This window comes from Maniola jurtina, chromosome 16 (assembly GCF_905333055.1).
Source record: "Maniola jurtina chromosome 16, ilManJurt1.1, whole genome shotgun sequence".
Taxonomy (NCBI): domain Eukaryota; kingdom Metazoa; phylum Arthropoda; class Insecta; order Lepidoptera; family Nymphalidae; genus Maniola; species Maniola jurtina.
In genome coordinates, this window is record NC_060044.1 from 4,673,686 (window position 1) to 4,689,327 (window position 15,642).

Below are 15,642 nucleotides of genomic sequence, written 5' to 3' on the forward strand. Positions count from 1 at the left end.
ATACTAGTTTTTAAGTACCTACCTAAGTACTTAATAATTTGTTTATTGACAACAGTCAACGACACAGGACATCCGCGCAGTGAAAGCTTGCAATCAAGTTTGTCGAATAAACCATATTCTGTAAGTGCTTTCGGCCAACGAAGCCTCTTCGCATCTCAGCTCTTCCTCGGTATAAAAGAACGTAGCATAGTGATTCACAGACCCATTGCTTTATACCACACGTACTCGACCACTAGAACACGAAAACAGGTAGGAACACGTTTATAATAAAGAAATATTAGCACGCGGTTTTAGTATCTAAAGTTTCACCAATAGAGCGTAGTTTCGCATGCAATGGTTTGATTTTAAGGTTAAGTGTATTGTGATTAAGTGTCGTGAAGTGTTGTGATTTGTACATAAGGGATTAAAAGCTTGTTTTCTTTTGACAGAAAGTGAAGCGGCTTATACAGTGGCTGTACAAGATGCGGTGGTTTACAATGGTAAATATTTAAATACATAATATCAATCACATACTGAACTGAACTCATTTTTAAGTCAAAAAATGAATTCACCTCATAAATAAAGATGAATACAGCTCATAAATAAATAAAGATAAGATCTTTTAAAATCATATCGTTACCTACTCGTGCTACTATCAATGAAGTCATTAAGCTTTTCTCAATTATATTTCATACTATTAATTAAGCTTGAATGAGTGTGAGGTTATTACCATACTTACAACAAAGGAAATACTAAATACCTACTCTCTCTTATGAGGTTTCCCTTTGATTTTATCTCATTTAAGTTGAATAGCTTAGTATGAAATATTAAAGATAATGTTATTATATTATAAAAGAAGTTATTAACGTTTTCGTGGTTTAGCGACATAATAATTTAGATATACCTAATGCCAGCGTCCATATACCTACCTAACTGGGTTGATGATAAATAATAATTTAAACGTACGTTCTAATTATTACTTACTTTACCTATTAGGTATACTAAGCTTTTAATGCTAACGCTTAAATATTATAGAACCTAAAAGAAGGCAGCATGAATAAATTTATACATCATTAACATTATTAGCAAACCCATTATCTATACATATACTTAAATATTAAAGTTTGTGATACCTGTAATAATTGGATCAGTTTTTAAGTAGGTACCTAAGTATTTAAGACATCGATTTATTGCTTTCTATTTGCCAGAGAAACTGAAAACGTAGACAAATACAATACTTATATAAAATTGCTATGTAATAATTTTCATCTTGATTATCACGTTATTAAGTGTTAATTATACCTATCATACATGCTACCGTTACCGGTTAACACGTGTGGGTTCAATCAACGTTTCGCAAGACCCAAGCCGCTTTTTAATATTAAAAAATCTCTAAAGATAATGAATGAAAGTATTTCATTATTGTGACCAAGGTGGAATATACTTATCAACTTATATACTTACTGCAAATGAGTAATTATTATTATTGATTTTGGTCATGCATTATCTATATGGTTAAAAAGAAGATTTAGAGATTAGTATAATCAGCAATCATCATCATAATCGGCGCTACAAATCTGGATATGGGTCCATTTCTGTCGATTTCTCCCGCTATCTCATTCTCCACCTACCTCTGTCATATAAATATTGACTTCAATATCAGCCTATTTGCATCCACTGCTGGATATAGGCCTTCCCAAGAGCGCGCCACCACACACGATCCTCCGCCTTCCTCATCCGCCCACTTCTCGCTATCTTCTTGAGGTCGTCAGTCCAGCGGGTTGGAGTTCATACCACACTGCGCTTCCTGGTAGGCGGTGTCCTTTCCAGAACACGTCTGCCCCAGCGGCCATTAGTTCTGCGGCAGATGGACGTGGCCTGCCCACTGCCACTTCAGCTGTCTAATTCTTTGACCTATGTTGGCCACTCTGGTTCTCCTAAGGATTTCCTCATTACTGATTTTGTCCCTCAGAGAGATCCTCAACATAGCCCGCTCCATACCACGCTGAGCGACTTTGAACATGTGGACAAGGCCAACATTTAGAGTCCAATTTACAAATATTTACTTGCCAGTTCCTTATTTCGTTGACTTTTGCATCATGGTTGCTTTTTGGTCAACATCTGGTCAACAGCTACTTTCCAGCATGGTTTTTGCCTCCAATTATTAATAGATCCCAATAGATCAAATATAGATCTCCAAAGGGTTTACGAAAACCAAACCATAATCAATAGGTACCTACTTCATCTGCCAATAATAATTATTATCTTAGAAAACTTACCTACACTTAGGGTACAGAAAGCTACAAAATAATATTATTACTACTTCAAAGCTCGTGCAAAGTAAACTTTTGTGTAGGTCCTCTATTGAAATAGGTAATAATACAATTTTTATGTATTATATAAAGGATCTTAATTCTTCTCTACTGGGACAAGAAAAAGTCACATTAAGCAACTTTTGAATACTTGAAAAGTAGGTAAATGGAAAATTAAAATATTGATAACAAAAACATACCAGAACACTAACGGTTCTTTGGCAAATGATTGAATCGTTCTTGTTGGGTTACCTAGATTTTAGTATGCACTACCTACCTGACTTGTTCTCTTTGGCGTTGGGATATTCGTTTTGTTTCTATTGCATATTTATTTTAGACGACCTAGAAGAGATTCCAGGTTAAATTTTTAAATTGGCTTAAGTAACTCAAAAAGCCATAATTGGCATTATGATAAATAATTCATTTTATAATATTACCTATCCAATATGCATTGCAAAGAGTAATAAATGTAATGACAAATACCTACTTACCTAAATAACTATCTACGTCGTGATTTATAGATGTTACATTAATTTACATACTGATACTTTACAATTTCAAATAAGTAAGGTAGGTAGGTACATATATTGTATGTTTTATATAATCGTCTTCCTATACAGATGAGAGGTACAGATAACAGAACGATAAAATATTTATTAGCCTAGTAGGTAGGTACAGTACATGTTTTGATAATGAGTGTGTGCTTAATAACTCATGGTACTCAATTTTATTTATTTGTGAAATATTGCCTATTGTCGTGACTATGACCAATCTTACAATAAGTGCTATATAAATCAATTTTGCATGATTAAGAATAAGATATCACCAATTAGTATTTATGGGTGTCCCATTAAAGTTATCAGACAATAATCTGTGCACATCTGCATATTATTATAACAATCTACAGGATGTTTTATAGTAACGCTGTATTATGAAATAGATATATTTTTTACTATTGAAGTCCGCGACTTCGTCCTCGTGGATTTAGGTATTTATAAATCCCTTGGGAACTCGTACCTAGTTGGTATGGAGGATATTTAAAGTATTGAAAGTTAAATTAATCTTAAGTATTTAAATAATATTAGACATAATGACCTAGATGAACAAACAGACCGTAAAAAGTCAAGTGTGCCTAATTAACCGACACCTAATAACATCTCACTTTGTTATTTAAAAATGTATTCTTTCAAACATTGTGTAACATGAAGTTTTTTTTCCATTGCGTATAATTTGCGAGTGAAGTAATCTAATGATAATAGGTATGCAACTACCAAACTTAAGTAGGTACTTATATCTATTCTTACGTGTATAATTACTACACTTAGGGAGTACATAACTCTAAATTACTAGGAAATTGTTGTTTACCGCTTTTACAATAGGATTTTATTTTATTCAAAATTATCTAAGTCTTGTAGATATCAAAGTGAATGCATTGTACAATACATTGTGGTTGAGAGAGATTATGACTGTCCTCCAAATATTTTTTGGTAAATTGTGAGTCCTTCAGTTTTATTAGTAGACAGCGTGATAAAGTTTGATCAGTTACATTAATGTGCTGAACGATTACGGAAAGCTGCATCAATCATTGCTACAGTCTCAATTGTTGTGATTGACTTAATTTTTGACATTTTTGTTGCAACGATGCATTTTAGCCAATGGCGAGAGAGTGTCGGTCAATCAGAGGTGATTGCGATCGTATCTATCACTAAGTATGCTGTCTATCATTGTCAATTTTCAAGTTGACGTTAACTGAGCGTTAATTTGTTATTTAGTATGGACGAGAATACGTCACAATTTGACGTCTCCAGAGTTTGCAGCCTTTTCTGATTATTCTGTATTGCATGTACAGAATCTGTTTCACCACAAAAAATGACAACACACAGTGAACAATTTCCTTATTTCGTAACGAGCAAAGATCACAGGTGAGCAATCTTTTCGGCAGATGATAGTAGCAAGTAGTAATAACTGACCTGGATTTGAAATGAAACCATTTTTACAAGTCATGATGATTGCGCACGCGACTTTGACGACAGGTCTTTGAACAATTCGATGGGCGTTACCCTGTCATTACTAGCTATTATTAGCATACTGCTATTATTTGTAGGCATAAATAAGACGCGTTTTTTCTGGCTCTACCATAAAAAATAAAGGGATGCATAATGAGTTCTCGTATCCAGGTTTATAGATTCATCTATTTAATTTTAAAAAAGTAAAGAAAACGAACCAATTAAAGCACTACTAAATATGCTTTCAATAGAGTATTTATTCATGACCATCATTTTCTTTTTCTTTTAACTCAAAGTACGACTTTTTATTGCTCTCTAAGGTCCTATCAGCTGGTTGTTTGAAACATAAATGGCGAAAATACTTTTACTGTTCGAATGGACAATTCATATAAAAGAAATAGGTATCTACAAAATGGCTAGAATTAATATCAAGAAACCATGAGTGCTAACTTGATGAGTCAGCCGACTAAGATCAAGGTGTTTGACCGACGTACTAATCTATACATTCACCTGAGATCAGTTAGGTTAGGTCATAAGTAGCATCAGCATAATAATCTATCAAGGAACATTAAGAGATTGATAGCTAAGCATTCTTGTGAAAGTGATGGCATTAATATTCAATTTACATACTTTTACTTGCATCTCTGGCGCTTCAGTGAGCACTGTGGCTTTTATGTTATGGTTCTGGGTTAATTTAGGAACGTATAATTTTCAAAATGTCTCATGACCAGGGTAGCGGCCTAGACCGTAATGCGGGTCTAACTCTAACACCAACGGATACTGACAAAGCTACCATTAAGCAAGTTTATTCTGGTACGATGCCTATATATACCTACTATAGATCTCTTGGACTAATTTTTTATCTTTCGCATACCTAAATGTTTGCTTCCACCAAGACCGCATCGTCACTTGTTCTTAGGTAAAACATTTTAAAATATTAAAAAGATAAAACAAACGTTAGCGAAATAAAACAAAAACCAACCCACAACCGTGTCATGTGAAAATCACTCAGCATCATTTAACAAGCTTTCGCTAAAATGCAAACAAATTATTATTTTGATCCGAGCATGCAAAGATGAGCATTACGTGTGGGAGCAATGCGAGACGAAAGTGAGATTCTGCGGATTAAACCGACATTATGTGAAAGAGAAAGTAAAATGTCCAACGGGATTGCAAAACTGCATCCAATCGCGAATTCCCGATCGGCACTCCCTCACTCACATCGACAGATCAGCTATACCTACTTATAGTATTTATACTAAAATGCTTTCATTAATAATATCGAACAGAAATCATCCTATAAAAAATCGCAAAATATTATAACAGTTCGTCCTGAACGTTTACGACAGTGTGATAGGAGAGGATTGACATTATTTTTATTATTTTATACTAAAATACTTTGTACTAATAAATTTATGTATACCTAAATGTAGTAGGCTAAGTATCAGAAATTATCCTATAAAATTCATGGAAACAACAAAAGTTTCTCATGAGTATTTACGACAGTATAATAATTATGAAGAGGCTTGACATCATTTTTATATTGAAAATTGTTACAATTAAACCATAAAGCTCACCTTGTTAAATTACTGTACCTTCACGTGGAATGATGCCAAGAATATCTATTAGCTAACATTTTGCGCTGAATAGTTAGCCCTAATTCGCACGAGCGTTTAAAAAGCGTTGCGTTAAAACCCGGCGTTGCGCTGACAATACAAAGTGCGCGTTAAAAAAGCGTTGACGTGTAAACAGATACTTGGGAATGCATTTGTTTCTATTTTGAACGCTTTTTTAACAGACGTTAAAAAAAGCTCTCGTGCGAATGAGGCCTTAGAACTCCTGCGCAAAAAATCAGGCAGCCATTTCTGTCATGTGTGGCCAATTAACATGCAAAAAATTTAAATAGCTGCTAATTTTTTTTTTCTAATAAATTATTTACCTATGTTTCAAGCGTGTAATTTCGGTACATTCATAATGACTCTTCCGTTTTGTATAAATTAAAACTGGCGGTGTAGTAAGTTCATAATGTTATATCATATTATTGAAATTAGTAATAAGACAGTTTTAATTAGCTTCCATTACGTAGGTATACCTATTTGATTCAAATTTTGGGTCAGATTTCTCTGATGCTGCAGGATTGTCTACTTGGCTATCTAAGCCGTGAGGAGATTAAGAATCTTCCAATTGTACCTAAATATTACCTAATATGTATTGTGGGAAGCAAGTGTTGATTTCATAATTTAACTTCGGACTTGCACTTGTCAATCTTGATGCTGCGTGGGTGATGTCCAAATAAACCAATAAAGTGGAGGGATTGTGGATTATGTATTAGTATTATGAGTAAAATGAAATTGTTTAACTTAATGGTATTTACTCATATGTTAATTCAGTTGTTTTAATTATGCAGTTAGCTAGTATTTATTGAAAGTAGGGGCGGGTCGAGTCGAAGTATGTTGCATAGCGCGGAAATACTTGTTATGTAATAATAATATATGACGAGGATGTTAATGTTTTTACGGACCTCGGTGCGTATGATGGGTATCTTAATAACCTGGACAGGAACATTATGAATATATTAGCTGTTGGCCTTCCGCTTTCCATCTAACATTTTTTTAAACTAAGATTATGATTTTTTTACGTATGACTCAAGAAAATAAAACAACCTTACGTGTATCCAGACTGCAAGCTATCCTCGTTCAAAACAATTGAAATAAAAAGTTGTAATAATTTTAAATTTATATTATTTCAACTTTATATTTGGATGACGTTACATAGTTGAATCAAAATTTTAGCAAATACATTCACCAATATAGCGGTTAACAATTTCTCTTTCTTACTACCTACCTATTAATTAACAAGTCATTAACAAATAACATATTCAATCAAATTGCTAAAACTGAGCATTAAAAATATGAGCAGTAAATGGCAAAGAAAGTTTTTGATTTTGCGATAAATATTGGTAATTTGTCATAGAAACCCCATTTCTAAACTTACTAAATAGACAGGTAGTTTAGTATTATCTCTAGTGTTTTCTCTTAGATATTTGTAAATTTAGTTCAGTTTAAGAATTTGCAGACAAATAAAAATCCAATCAATTTGTCCATATTAAGTAATAGAAAAACGCGAGTATTTTCGTTCGAATGTGTAGTAATGAAATTTGGGGAGATGGTGCTCTCCTAAAATTTCAATTTCGATTCGCGAGGACAAAATGCTGAACAGAATTTTGGAACGCGCAATTTTCACCTGAGTTCCCCTTGCCTGTATACCTATATTACCTATATAATACTAATTTTTAAATTCTACATAGTTAAGTTACTTTACTTATATCCAATATTTTCTATAATTTCAGGTCCTTTTCTGCTTAGTGCTCTCAACCACAACAGCAAATCCTGAACCCAAGAAGTACAAAAAGGAATCTGTAGAAAAAGAAAAAAAATCTGAAACTTTAACAACAGATGAAAAAAAATTTTTGAGAGAAGTTGAAGAAAAATACGGTGTGACTTCAGACAATCCTATTGACAATCAGAAGGAAGAAGAAGAGAAATCAGTGGGGAAAAAAGACAAAGAGACCACCTCAGTTGACAAAAAAGCGCTTCCCGCTGTTATAGCAATAGAGATTGTTAATGACACAGACTCACAATTCAAAGGCAAAAGAACAATTGATGCAAATCTTGGATATGGCTACAAGACTAACAATGGATATTCTTACTCGTACTTTGGTAAATCAAACCAAAACAAAGGAAAATTTGTCATTTATCCTTATTCGCAAGAAGACCCTCCCGCTTATAATAGTCCAGAAAATAAGTATTCATCTTCTACAAATGGAAAATATTCTTCTTTTCAATCTACCAGAACTAGTGTTGAAATACAACCTTCACAAGCCTATGAATTAGTGCCAGTAAAGGAAGAGCAACAATCTTATGAATATAGGAAACCTGCTATTGAATTTAAAACTCCCTCAAGTGGTTACTCGGGTGAAAGAACAGCACAGACTTTATACACAACTTACAACGGTCAGGAATTATCTGGCTTGAGCGGGCAATTTCCAACGGTTATGCCTAATTACTTTGTGGACCCAACCCAACTTCTTCAAAATCCTCATTTCCAGAGTGCTGGGCTGACACAAGATCATCTTCGCTCACAGGGATCATACTTAAATCAAAACCAAAGAATAGTACCTGTTCTTGTACTCCGTGTGCCCAGTTCTTATTTAAGAAATCCTACTGCAGAATTGTATGCCAATTTACCAACAAACTATCCCTTATCACAACATTTGAATACTGTCAATCTACAAAGTTTAGTGAATCAGTATTTCAAGACCAATGGGTATTCATTTGCGCCAAATACTTATCAGACCCCAGCAACATCATCAGAATCTGGACCACAACATTACTCGCATCCCTACGTGAAGCCTACATACACTGAAGCGGATTACTCTGGTGTACAATACTCTGCAGTGAAGCCTGTCATGGCTAGGTATCCATCAACTTATACTCAACAAAAATATTTGCTCACGCAACCTCAATCAATTTACCAGAACCCTACAAAACAACAACCTCATTCAGTTTACCAAAATCCCACACAGCAGCAATATAAATATCAATATCAGTACGTCCCACAAACAGAGGTAAATATGCAAAGTTATTACATTCAACCGCAGTATCAACAAAGTTCACAAGAAGTTGCAGTACCTGAGAGTTATCAAAATCAGCAATCAGTAGTCGAGCAACAATCTAATGTGGACGATACTGTGTCAACTGCTGAGTACACACCGCAATATACAAGTGGTCAAGAAGATAAAGAAACGGTGGAATATGAACCTCAAAATGTTTCACAACCAACCGCACAGCCAGATGTATCTCAATATGTTTCTGCAGGCCCCGATTCAGCAAATTATGTTGTAAATAACGCAGATATTGACTATACTAAGCAACAGGTATCAGCAGAATACCCGTCAGTGGCAATTCCCTCCTACACTTCTTCGTCAGATTACTACTCTATAATATCTGGACAGAAGAATGCGGTTTCAGTTTATCCATCTAATTTAATACACCAAGAACCCGCAGCCCCTGAAGGATCCGCCCAAGGTTACTCGAACTCAAATCAGAATACTGAAGATTCGGGAAAATCGTTTGTAATTTCAGAAAATTATCCTAGTAAAGACCACACTATTGCTACCGTTTTACCTTACACATATAAGTCATCCAGGAGGCCTACACAAACCAGTATCCAATCAGTGAGCTACGTCACTCCTATGCCTACTGCTAAATATCAGGCACGGTATAGGATTATGGTACCAAAGACCGTTCTTAGAGATCCAAATGCCGAGAACGTATCTTATGTTAATTCTCAGTCAGTGCCTATGCATTACATGCAAATTGGCAACTACGGTGATTCTAACGCTGAGTCTGAATATGCAGCGGGAAGTCAATATGTTCCTTCGGTTACCAGCAAACCGTCTTACACTCGGAATTATCATCCAAAAAGAATGGCCAGACCTGACAGCAAACCAGAAGCATCATCAGCAAGAGTTAGTGCAAAGAAAACAAAGGAAAGAGGTGAAATAAATAAATCATCGTAATTAAATTTAGTTTATAATGTTTTTGTTGATAATGTTAAACTAGTATGTTAATAAGTTTATTTAAATCTAAGCCTAAAGAGTCTGTGTGTTTAAGAACACATCTTTGTACAAAGGAATTTAAAATAGTTTAATTTGTTATCAACGTCATACGTCCTCATTACAGAGTACAGACTACATCAGTGAAGCGGAAATTAGGTTTAGTTACAAAACTAAAAACTAAGAACTGAGGTCTTGGTGTAGTATTAATATAATTTATGTGAGTAGCGCGCTAGATAACAATAGTAGGAACCTACGTTATAAAGTTAACTTACCAAAACATTTGTTAATAAAGATGATGTTTTGTTAAAAGATCTTTTAAATACGGTCTGTTAGTCGTATTTCGTCCTATGATATTTTCTAAGTCCTAAAATATTGTATGATTTTTGAATTTTCAGCTAAAAGTGCTGTTTTATGTGCAATATTTTTAATTAGTTAAGACGTGAGTAAGGTGGTTAGGCGATTGATGCACCTATTTGTTACCATGACCATCACAGTGATTAGGTAAAGAAAAAAGTATTGTTAAAGTTGGAATAAAAATTTAAAAGAAAATTTCATTTGTTTTGATTTACCCATGCGTAATAATTGAGAAAATAATAAATGACAACTATCTACGATAAGTTACAGTTAACAATGTTATGAACACGCTACTGCCAAATCAACTAGGTACAATGAAACTATATTACTACTACTGACTCCCTCGATTTTGTCCGCGTGTATTTAGGTTTTTTAATAATCCCGTGGGAACTTCTTAATTTTCCGAGAAGAAGCAGCCTATGCCCGTCCCCAGGATGCAAGCTATCTTTGTAACTGTCAGCAAAACATTCTCCACCTGTGGCTTTAATAAATGTTATATTGTATATGTATAGCCTTACTTCGTCCAAGTAAACTACACAAATTTCATCATCATGAAAAGCTGTGATAGCCTAGTGGTTAGAACGTCCGCCTCCTAATCGGAGGTCGGGGGTTCGATCCCGGGCACGCACCACTAACTTTTCAGTTATGTGCGTTTTAAGCAATTAAATATCACTTGCTTTAACGGTGAAGGAAAACATCGTGAGGAAACCTGCATACCTGAGAGTTCTCCATGTTCTCAAAGGTGTGTGAAGTCTGCCAATCCGCATTGGGCCAGCGTGGCAGACTATGGCCTAAACCCTTCTCATTCTGAGAGGAGACCCGTACTCAGTAGTGGGGCGGAAATGGGTTGATCACAAATTTCATACCTACCCCTATTTTACCCCATTAGGGGTTGTATTTTCAAAAATCTGTATGCCTAATTTCAGCTCGATCATCCAGTAGTTTGATAGATCAGTGTCAGTCAGTCAGTCAACTTTTCCTTTTATATATATAGATTACCTCTTAAATTGAATAACGTCTATTTATTGAGGTAAATAGTCATCTACTAGCTAGAACGCAGGCAGCACTATGCAAAGTTACGTTTCCTGAATCTGGAAAATATTTATAACTTTATCTGTGACTTCAAAAATGGGCATGTATACAAATCGAGTAAGTAACGTTTAAACTACGTTCACATAATTTTTATCTAATAAGTATCTATTAATTTTTTGCTCAGTCAATACAATCAGTAAGTTGAATTGGATTTTTATTTTATGATGGATAAATTACAAAATATTGAAATTGAAGTAAGAATTGTATGAATTAATTTAAAAAAATCCTAGGGAAGAGTGGGTCTGGCTGAAAGATAGATAAAGCTTTCATTGATATGCAATATTTAAAAAAAATCATTAGAAAAAAATAGGAATGTAATAGAAAAAAAAAACGCGAAGACAGTCTTATTGTTTAGGGAGCTCTTCTTCCAGGCAACCTTTGGCAACCTTTTTTCAGTGAAAATATTTTACCTATGTGAACGGGATATTGCAATCGGATCATTTTAGAATTAGGATTAACTTAGAAATCATAACGACGAATATTAAACCACTACGCCGATTAGGCGGTATTACGAATGAATAAAACTGCTTCATCAATACTAGACTATGCCATTAGTTCCCTATCTTCCAAATAAAGTATTGATCAGGAATACAACAGGTTTTATATTATGTCGTTGATTAAACATCCTGTATCGGTTACGTAACTAGGTAATAGGTTCTATTTCCTCGAGAATTTCACATACGGCCGATACAAATTTCAAACGCCTTTAAGTTTTTAACGCACCAAAACAACATCGAGACCATTTTGTATTGCATTTTTCGTAGGCTTGTTTCGTGGCTCTTGACTATATTTTCGCGCCTAAGCCTAAGCAAAACTAATGTTCAGGTTATTTAGGTTAAAATGATATTAAGATTAAGTAACAAATATTTTACACGTATTTTACGAAAAGATATATCTACTGCAACATGAACTAACTATAAGCACATGAAAAAGTAAAAATGTTTATTAAAGTATATAGGTTCATATTTCATAAATTACATGATATAGGTAATATTTACTATTTGATTGAAATCAAAAATGTAATTCCTACGAATATTATAAATACGAAAGTGCGTATGTTTGTCGTTTGAAAGCGGCTGGCAGGAAGTGGCTGGATGAGGAAGGCTGAGGACCGGATATGGTGGCGCTCTATAGGGAAGGCCTATGCCCAACAGTGGACTTCCACAGGCTGATGATGATGATGATGATGTATGTTTGTCTGCGATCTTCACCCATTCGCTTAACCGATTTTGCTGAAATTAGATGCAGACCTAGCTTGCATCCCAGAGATGGGCATAGGCGACTTTTTATCTGTGGAAATCTGGAAAGTGAAAAAAAAATTCCACAGATAACCGTGGGCGTGGGCATCATCTACACATATTATGTTGTATTTCATATGCTACACAATGTTTAAGTCCATGTGTCACAGATTACATAAACCGTGTTACTTGTAAAACACGTAAAGTGGTTCCTGATTCCTGGGGTACCAAACCAGTACCTACCGGTATAGTATCGATCCGGTATCGGCTTAGCGGAAAATGCGGAAGGAACGAAAAAGTGAAAACTTCTATGTACCCACCCTTTTATGTGTCAACTTGAGCTTGTGATTCTGCTTCTTCTGTTTACTAACCCTCGACCCAAAAAGAGGGGTGTTATAAGTTTGACGTGTGTATCTGTGTATCTGTCTGTGGCATCGTAGCTCCTAAACTAATGAACCGTTTTTTTTTGTTTTTTTTTTTTTTGTTTGAAAGGTGGCTTGATCGAGAGTGTTTTTAGCTATAATCCAAGAAAATCGGTTCAGCCGTTTGAAAGTAATCAGCTCTTTTCTAGTTATTACTGTAACCTTCACTTGTCGGGGGTGTTATAAATTTTTAATTTACACTTGTATTTCATTTATTTATTCCATTGTTGTGTTGTCTTTTAGTGTGCGTTTCCACTGACACCGAGCTGGGCGGAGAGGAGCGGAGAAGAGCAGTGAAAAGTGGCAAGTGTTTTCATTGAAACGAAGAGAGATAATAAGTACCTAAATAAATTTCACGTGACTGAATTATACAACTAACTAGCTTATGTTTGCGACTTCGTCCACGTGGACAACATACATTTCTAACCCCTATTTTACCCCCTTAAGGGTTAAATTTTCAAAGCTCCTTTTTTCGCGGAGGTTTACGTCATAATAGCTATCTGCATGCCAAACAACCCAATCCGTCCCGTAGTTTGAGATGTGCGTTGATAGATCAGTCAGTCAGTCAGTCAACTTTTCCCTTTATGTATATACAAGATAAAACTACAGGTAGCATGAAAGAAGAACGTTATGCAACGTGGAACTTGATTACCATTTTTCATTTTCACGCAAAGAAAAGTGACCAGTTAGACCTTTGCCCGGTCCCTTGTAGGGAGCTTATGTTTATTACGGCACATTTACAATGTCATTTATCAAACAAGTTATCACGATTAAAGCTTAGAAAGCCTGTTATTTTCTGTAGCCATTCATTCGAAAGACGCCCTAGGAATATCTACAACTATCGAACCTATAAACAAAACTCAGGTGTGCTTGCTTCCTGAGGCATTTCCCAATAGGCGAAGAGCTTACGACAAGCAAACTTTTGATTGTTATCTTACGGCTCTCGTTCCCACGGCAACAACTTTGCAGAAACTGTTTTTCGCTGGGTTCCGATTAGTACGGTGGACCTGTTTCTATACTAGCGTTCATAGGAAGTACCTGATTAAACCAAAAACAATAGTCACTACCCATATTATTAATGCGAAAGTGTGTTTGTCCTTCAATAACGCCACAACTGAGCAACGGATCAACATGATTTGTTGCATGGAAATAGTTTAAGACCTGAAGAGTGACACAGGGTTTTCAAGAGATTATTCAAAACCTAAACCCACGTGGACGAAGTCGCGGGCTGCAAATAGTACGTAATATAGAAGACTAATTCCCCCCCCCCCCCCCTCCCGCAACCCCGCATTTTCACTTCTTAAATGTATCTATTACAAAAGGTTTTCACTTATTTAAAACTGATTTCTATAATGTTTAAGTATTTGAAATTAACCATAGAGCTTATATTCTGTATAAGTTTTCAACAATTAAAAGTACCTAATGTATTTTTACTTATAGGTTCTTGGATCAAAATGTTTTAGGTAATCAATATTAAGCCACCATTATAGCACTGTTTGTAATTGAATAAAATATATCTTTGGGTCTTAAATTGCTGTAAGCTCTTAAAATACAATTTAAAGCTATTGGGCAATTAAGCGAATCTTACTTGCAAGTTTATGTAAGGAAGTGATCGTTAGGCAATGCGATTTCGATCACAGAAAATGGACTTGTTAAGATAAGTGGAACTTTTACTGATAATAAACTAGGTTCCGGTGCAGGTTTATTGAGATTCAGTGCCGTTTTAGTTATTCCATAGATATTATCAATACCTAGTCGATTGTTCTTACAACTACTAGATAACTTATCTGACGCCTAAAATTTTTCAACTTTTTTTGATCTGTAATCTATACTTACTTCTAAACTCGTCATGATAAACCCATTGATAAATGAGAAGGGTTTACGCTGTAAACCGCCATACAGTTAAAGTGCGGATCGATAAATTTCATACACCATTGAGAACATTATGGAGAAATCTCAGAAATGCAGATTTCTTCAGCGTTAAGGCTAGTGATATTTAATTGCTATAAACGCGCATAAATCTAACAACTAAAGTTAGAAATGTGTGCCCGGGATTGATTCTCGGGCCACGCGAAGGCTGAAGTCTTAACCACTAGACCACTATACCACTGCTTTTCTGAGGCTTTTACCGAAAAATTATTTAGAAGGTAGATATTTTCCGGTTTATAATAACTATCTATTCCGTAAAACATTAGATTTCCGTGATTTATCAATTGATTTTTCTTCCCTGTGTTGGACTGTTGGTACAAGTTACCTAATGCCTTCGTGAGAATGAAATGGTGTAAGCAATGCAAGCTATTTCGCAGATATGTGGCAGTTCGCTGGTGGCACAGAGTAGGTTTATACTGGACACTTGCTAAATGCCTAGAATAGTCCTTAGTCTAGCTAGTACCTAGTGTTGTTCCTGTCTTGTCTTATAAATAAAGGCCATAGCTTCTAAACCCTTTGATAGGACATTAAAAAAAAATACAAAAATCTGGAATGAAACACAAAGCTTTTTAAATACTACGGTTTTTATTTGGAGCTTAAAGCTTATTTTTAGGGTTCCATACAAAAGGAAAATAGGAACCCTTATAGGATCACTTTGTTGTCTGTCTGCCCATCTGTCTGTTGTGTATG

General features: G+C 35.0%; 1 protein-coding gene across 1 annotated transcript; it reads left to right on the forward strand.

Moving 5' to 3' along the window:
- Positions 1-222: 222 nt before the first annotated feature.
- Positions 223-9,878, forward strand: LOC123873435. Its single transcript, XM_045918280.1, has 3 exons — positions 223-249; positions 429-479; positions 7,647-9,878. Exons 2-3 carry the CDS (start codon positions 462-464, stop codon positions 9,876-9,878), a joined length of 2,250 nt encoding a protein of 749 aa, XP_045774236.1. The 5' UTR covers positions 223-249; positions 429-461.
- The last annotated feature ends 5,764 nt before the right edge of the window (positions 9,879-15,642 follow it).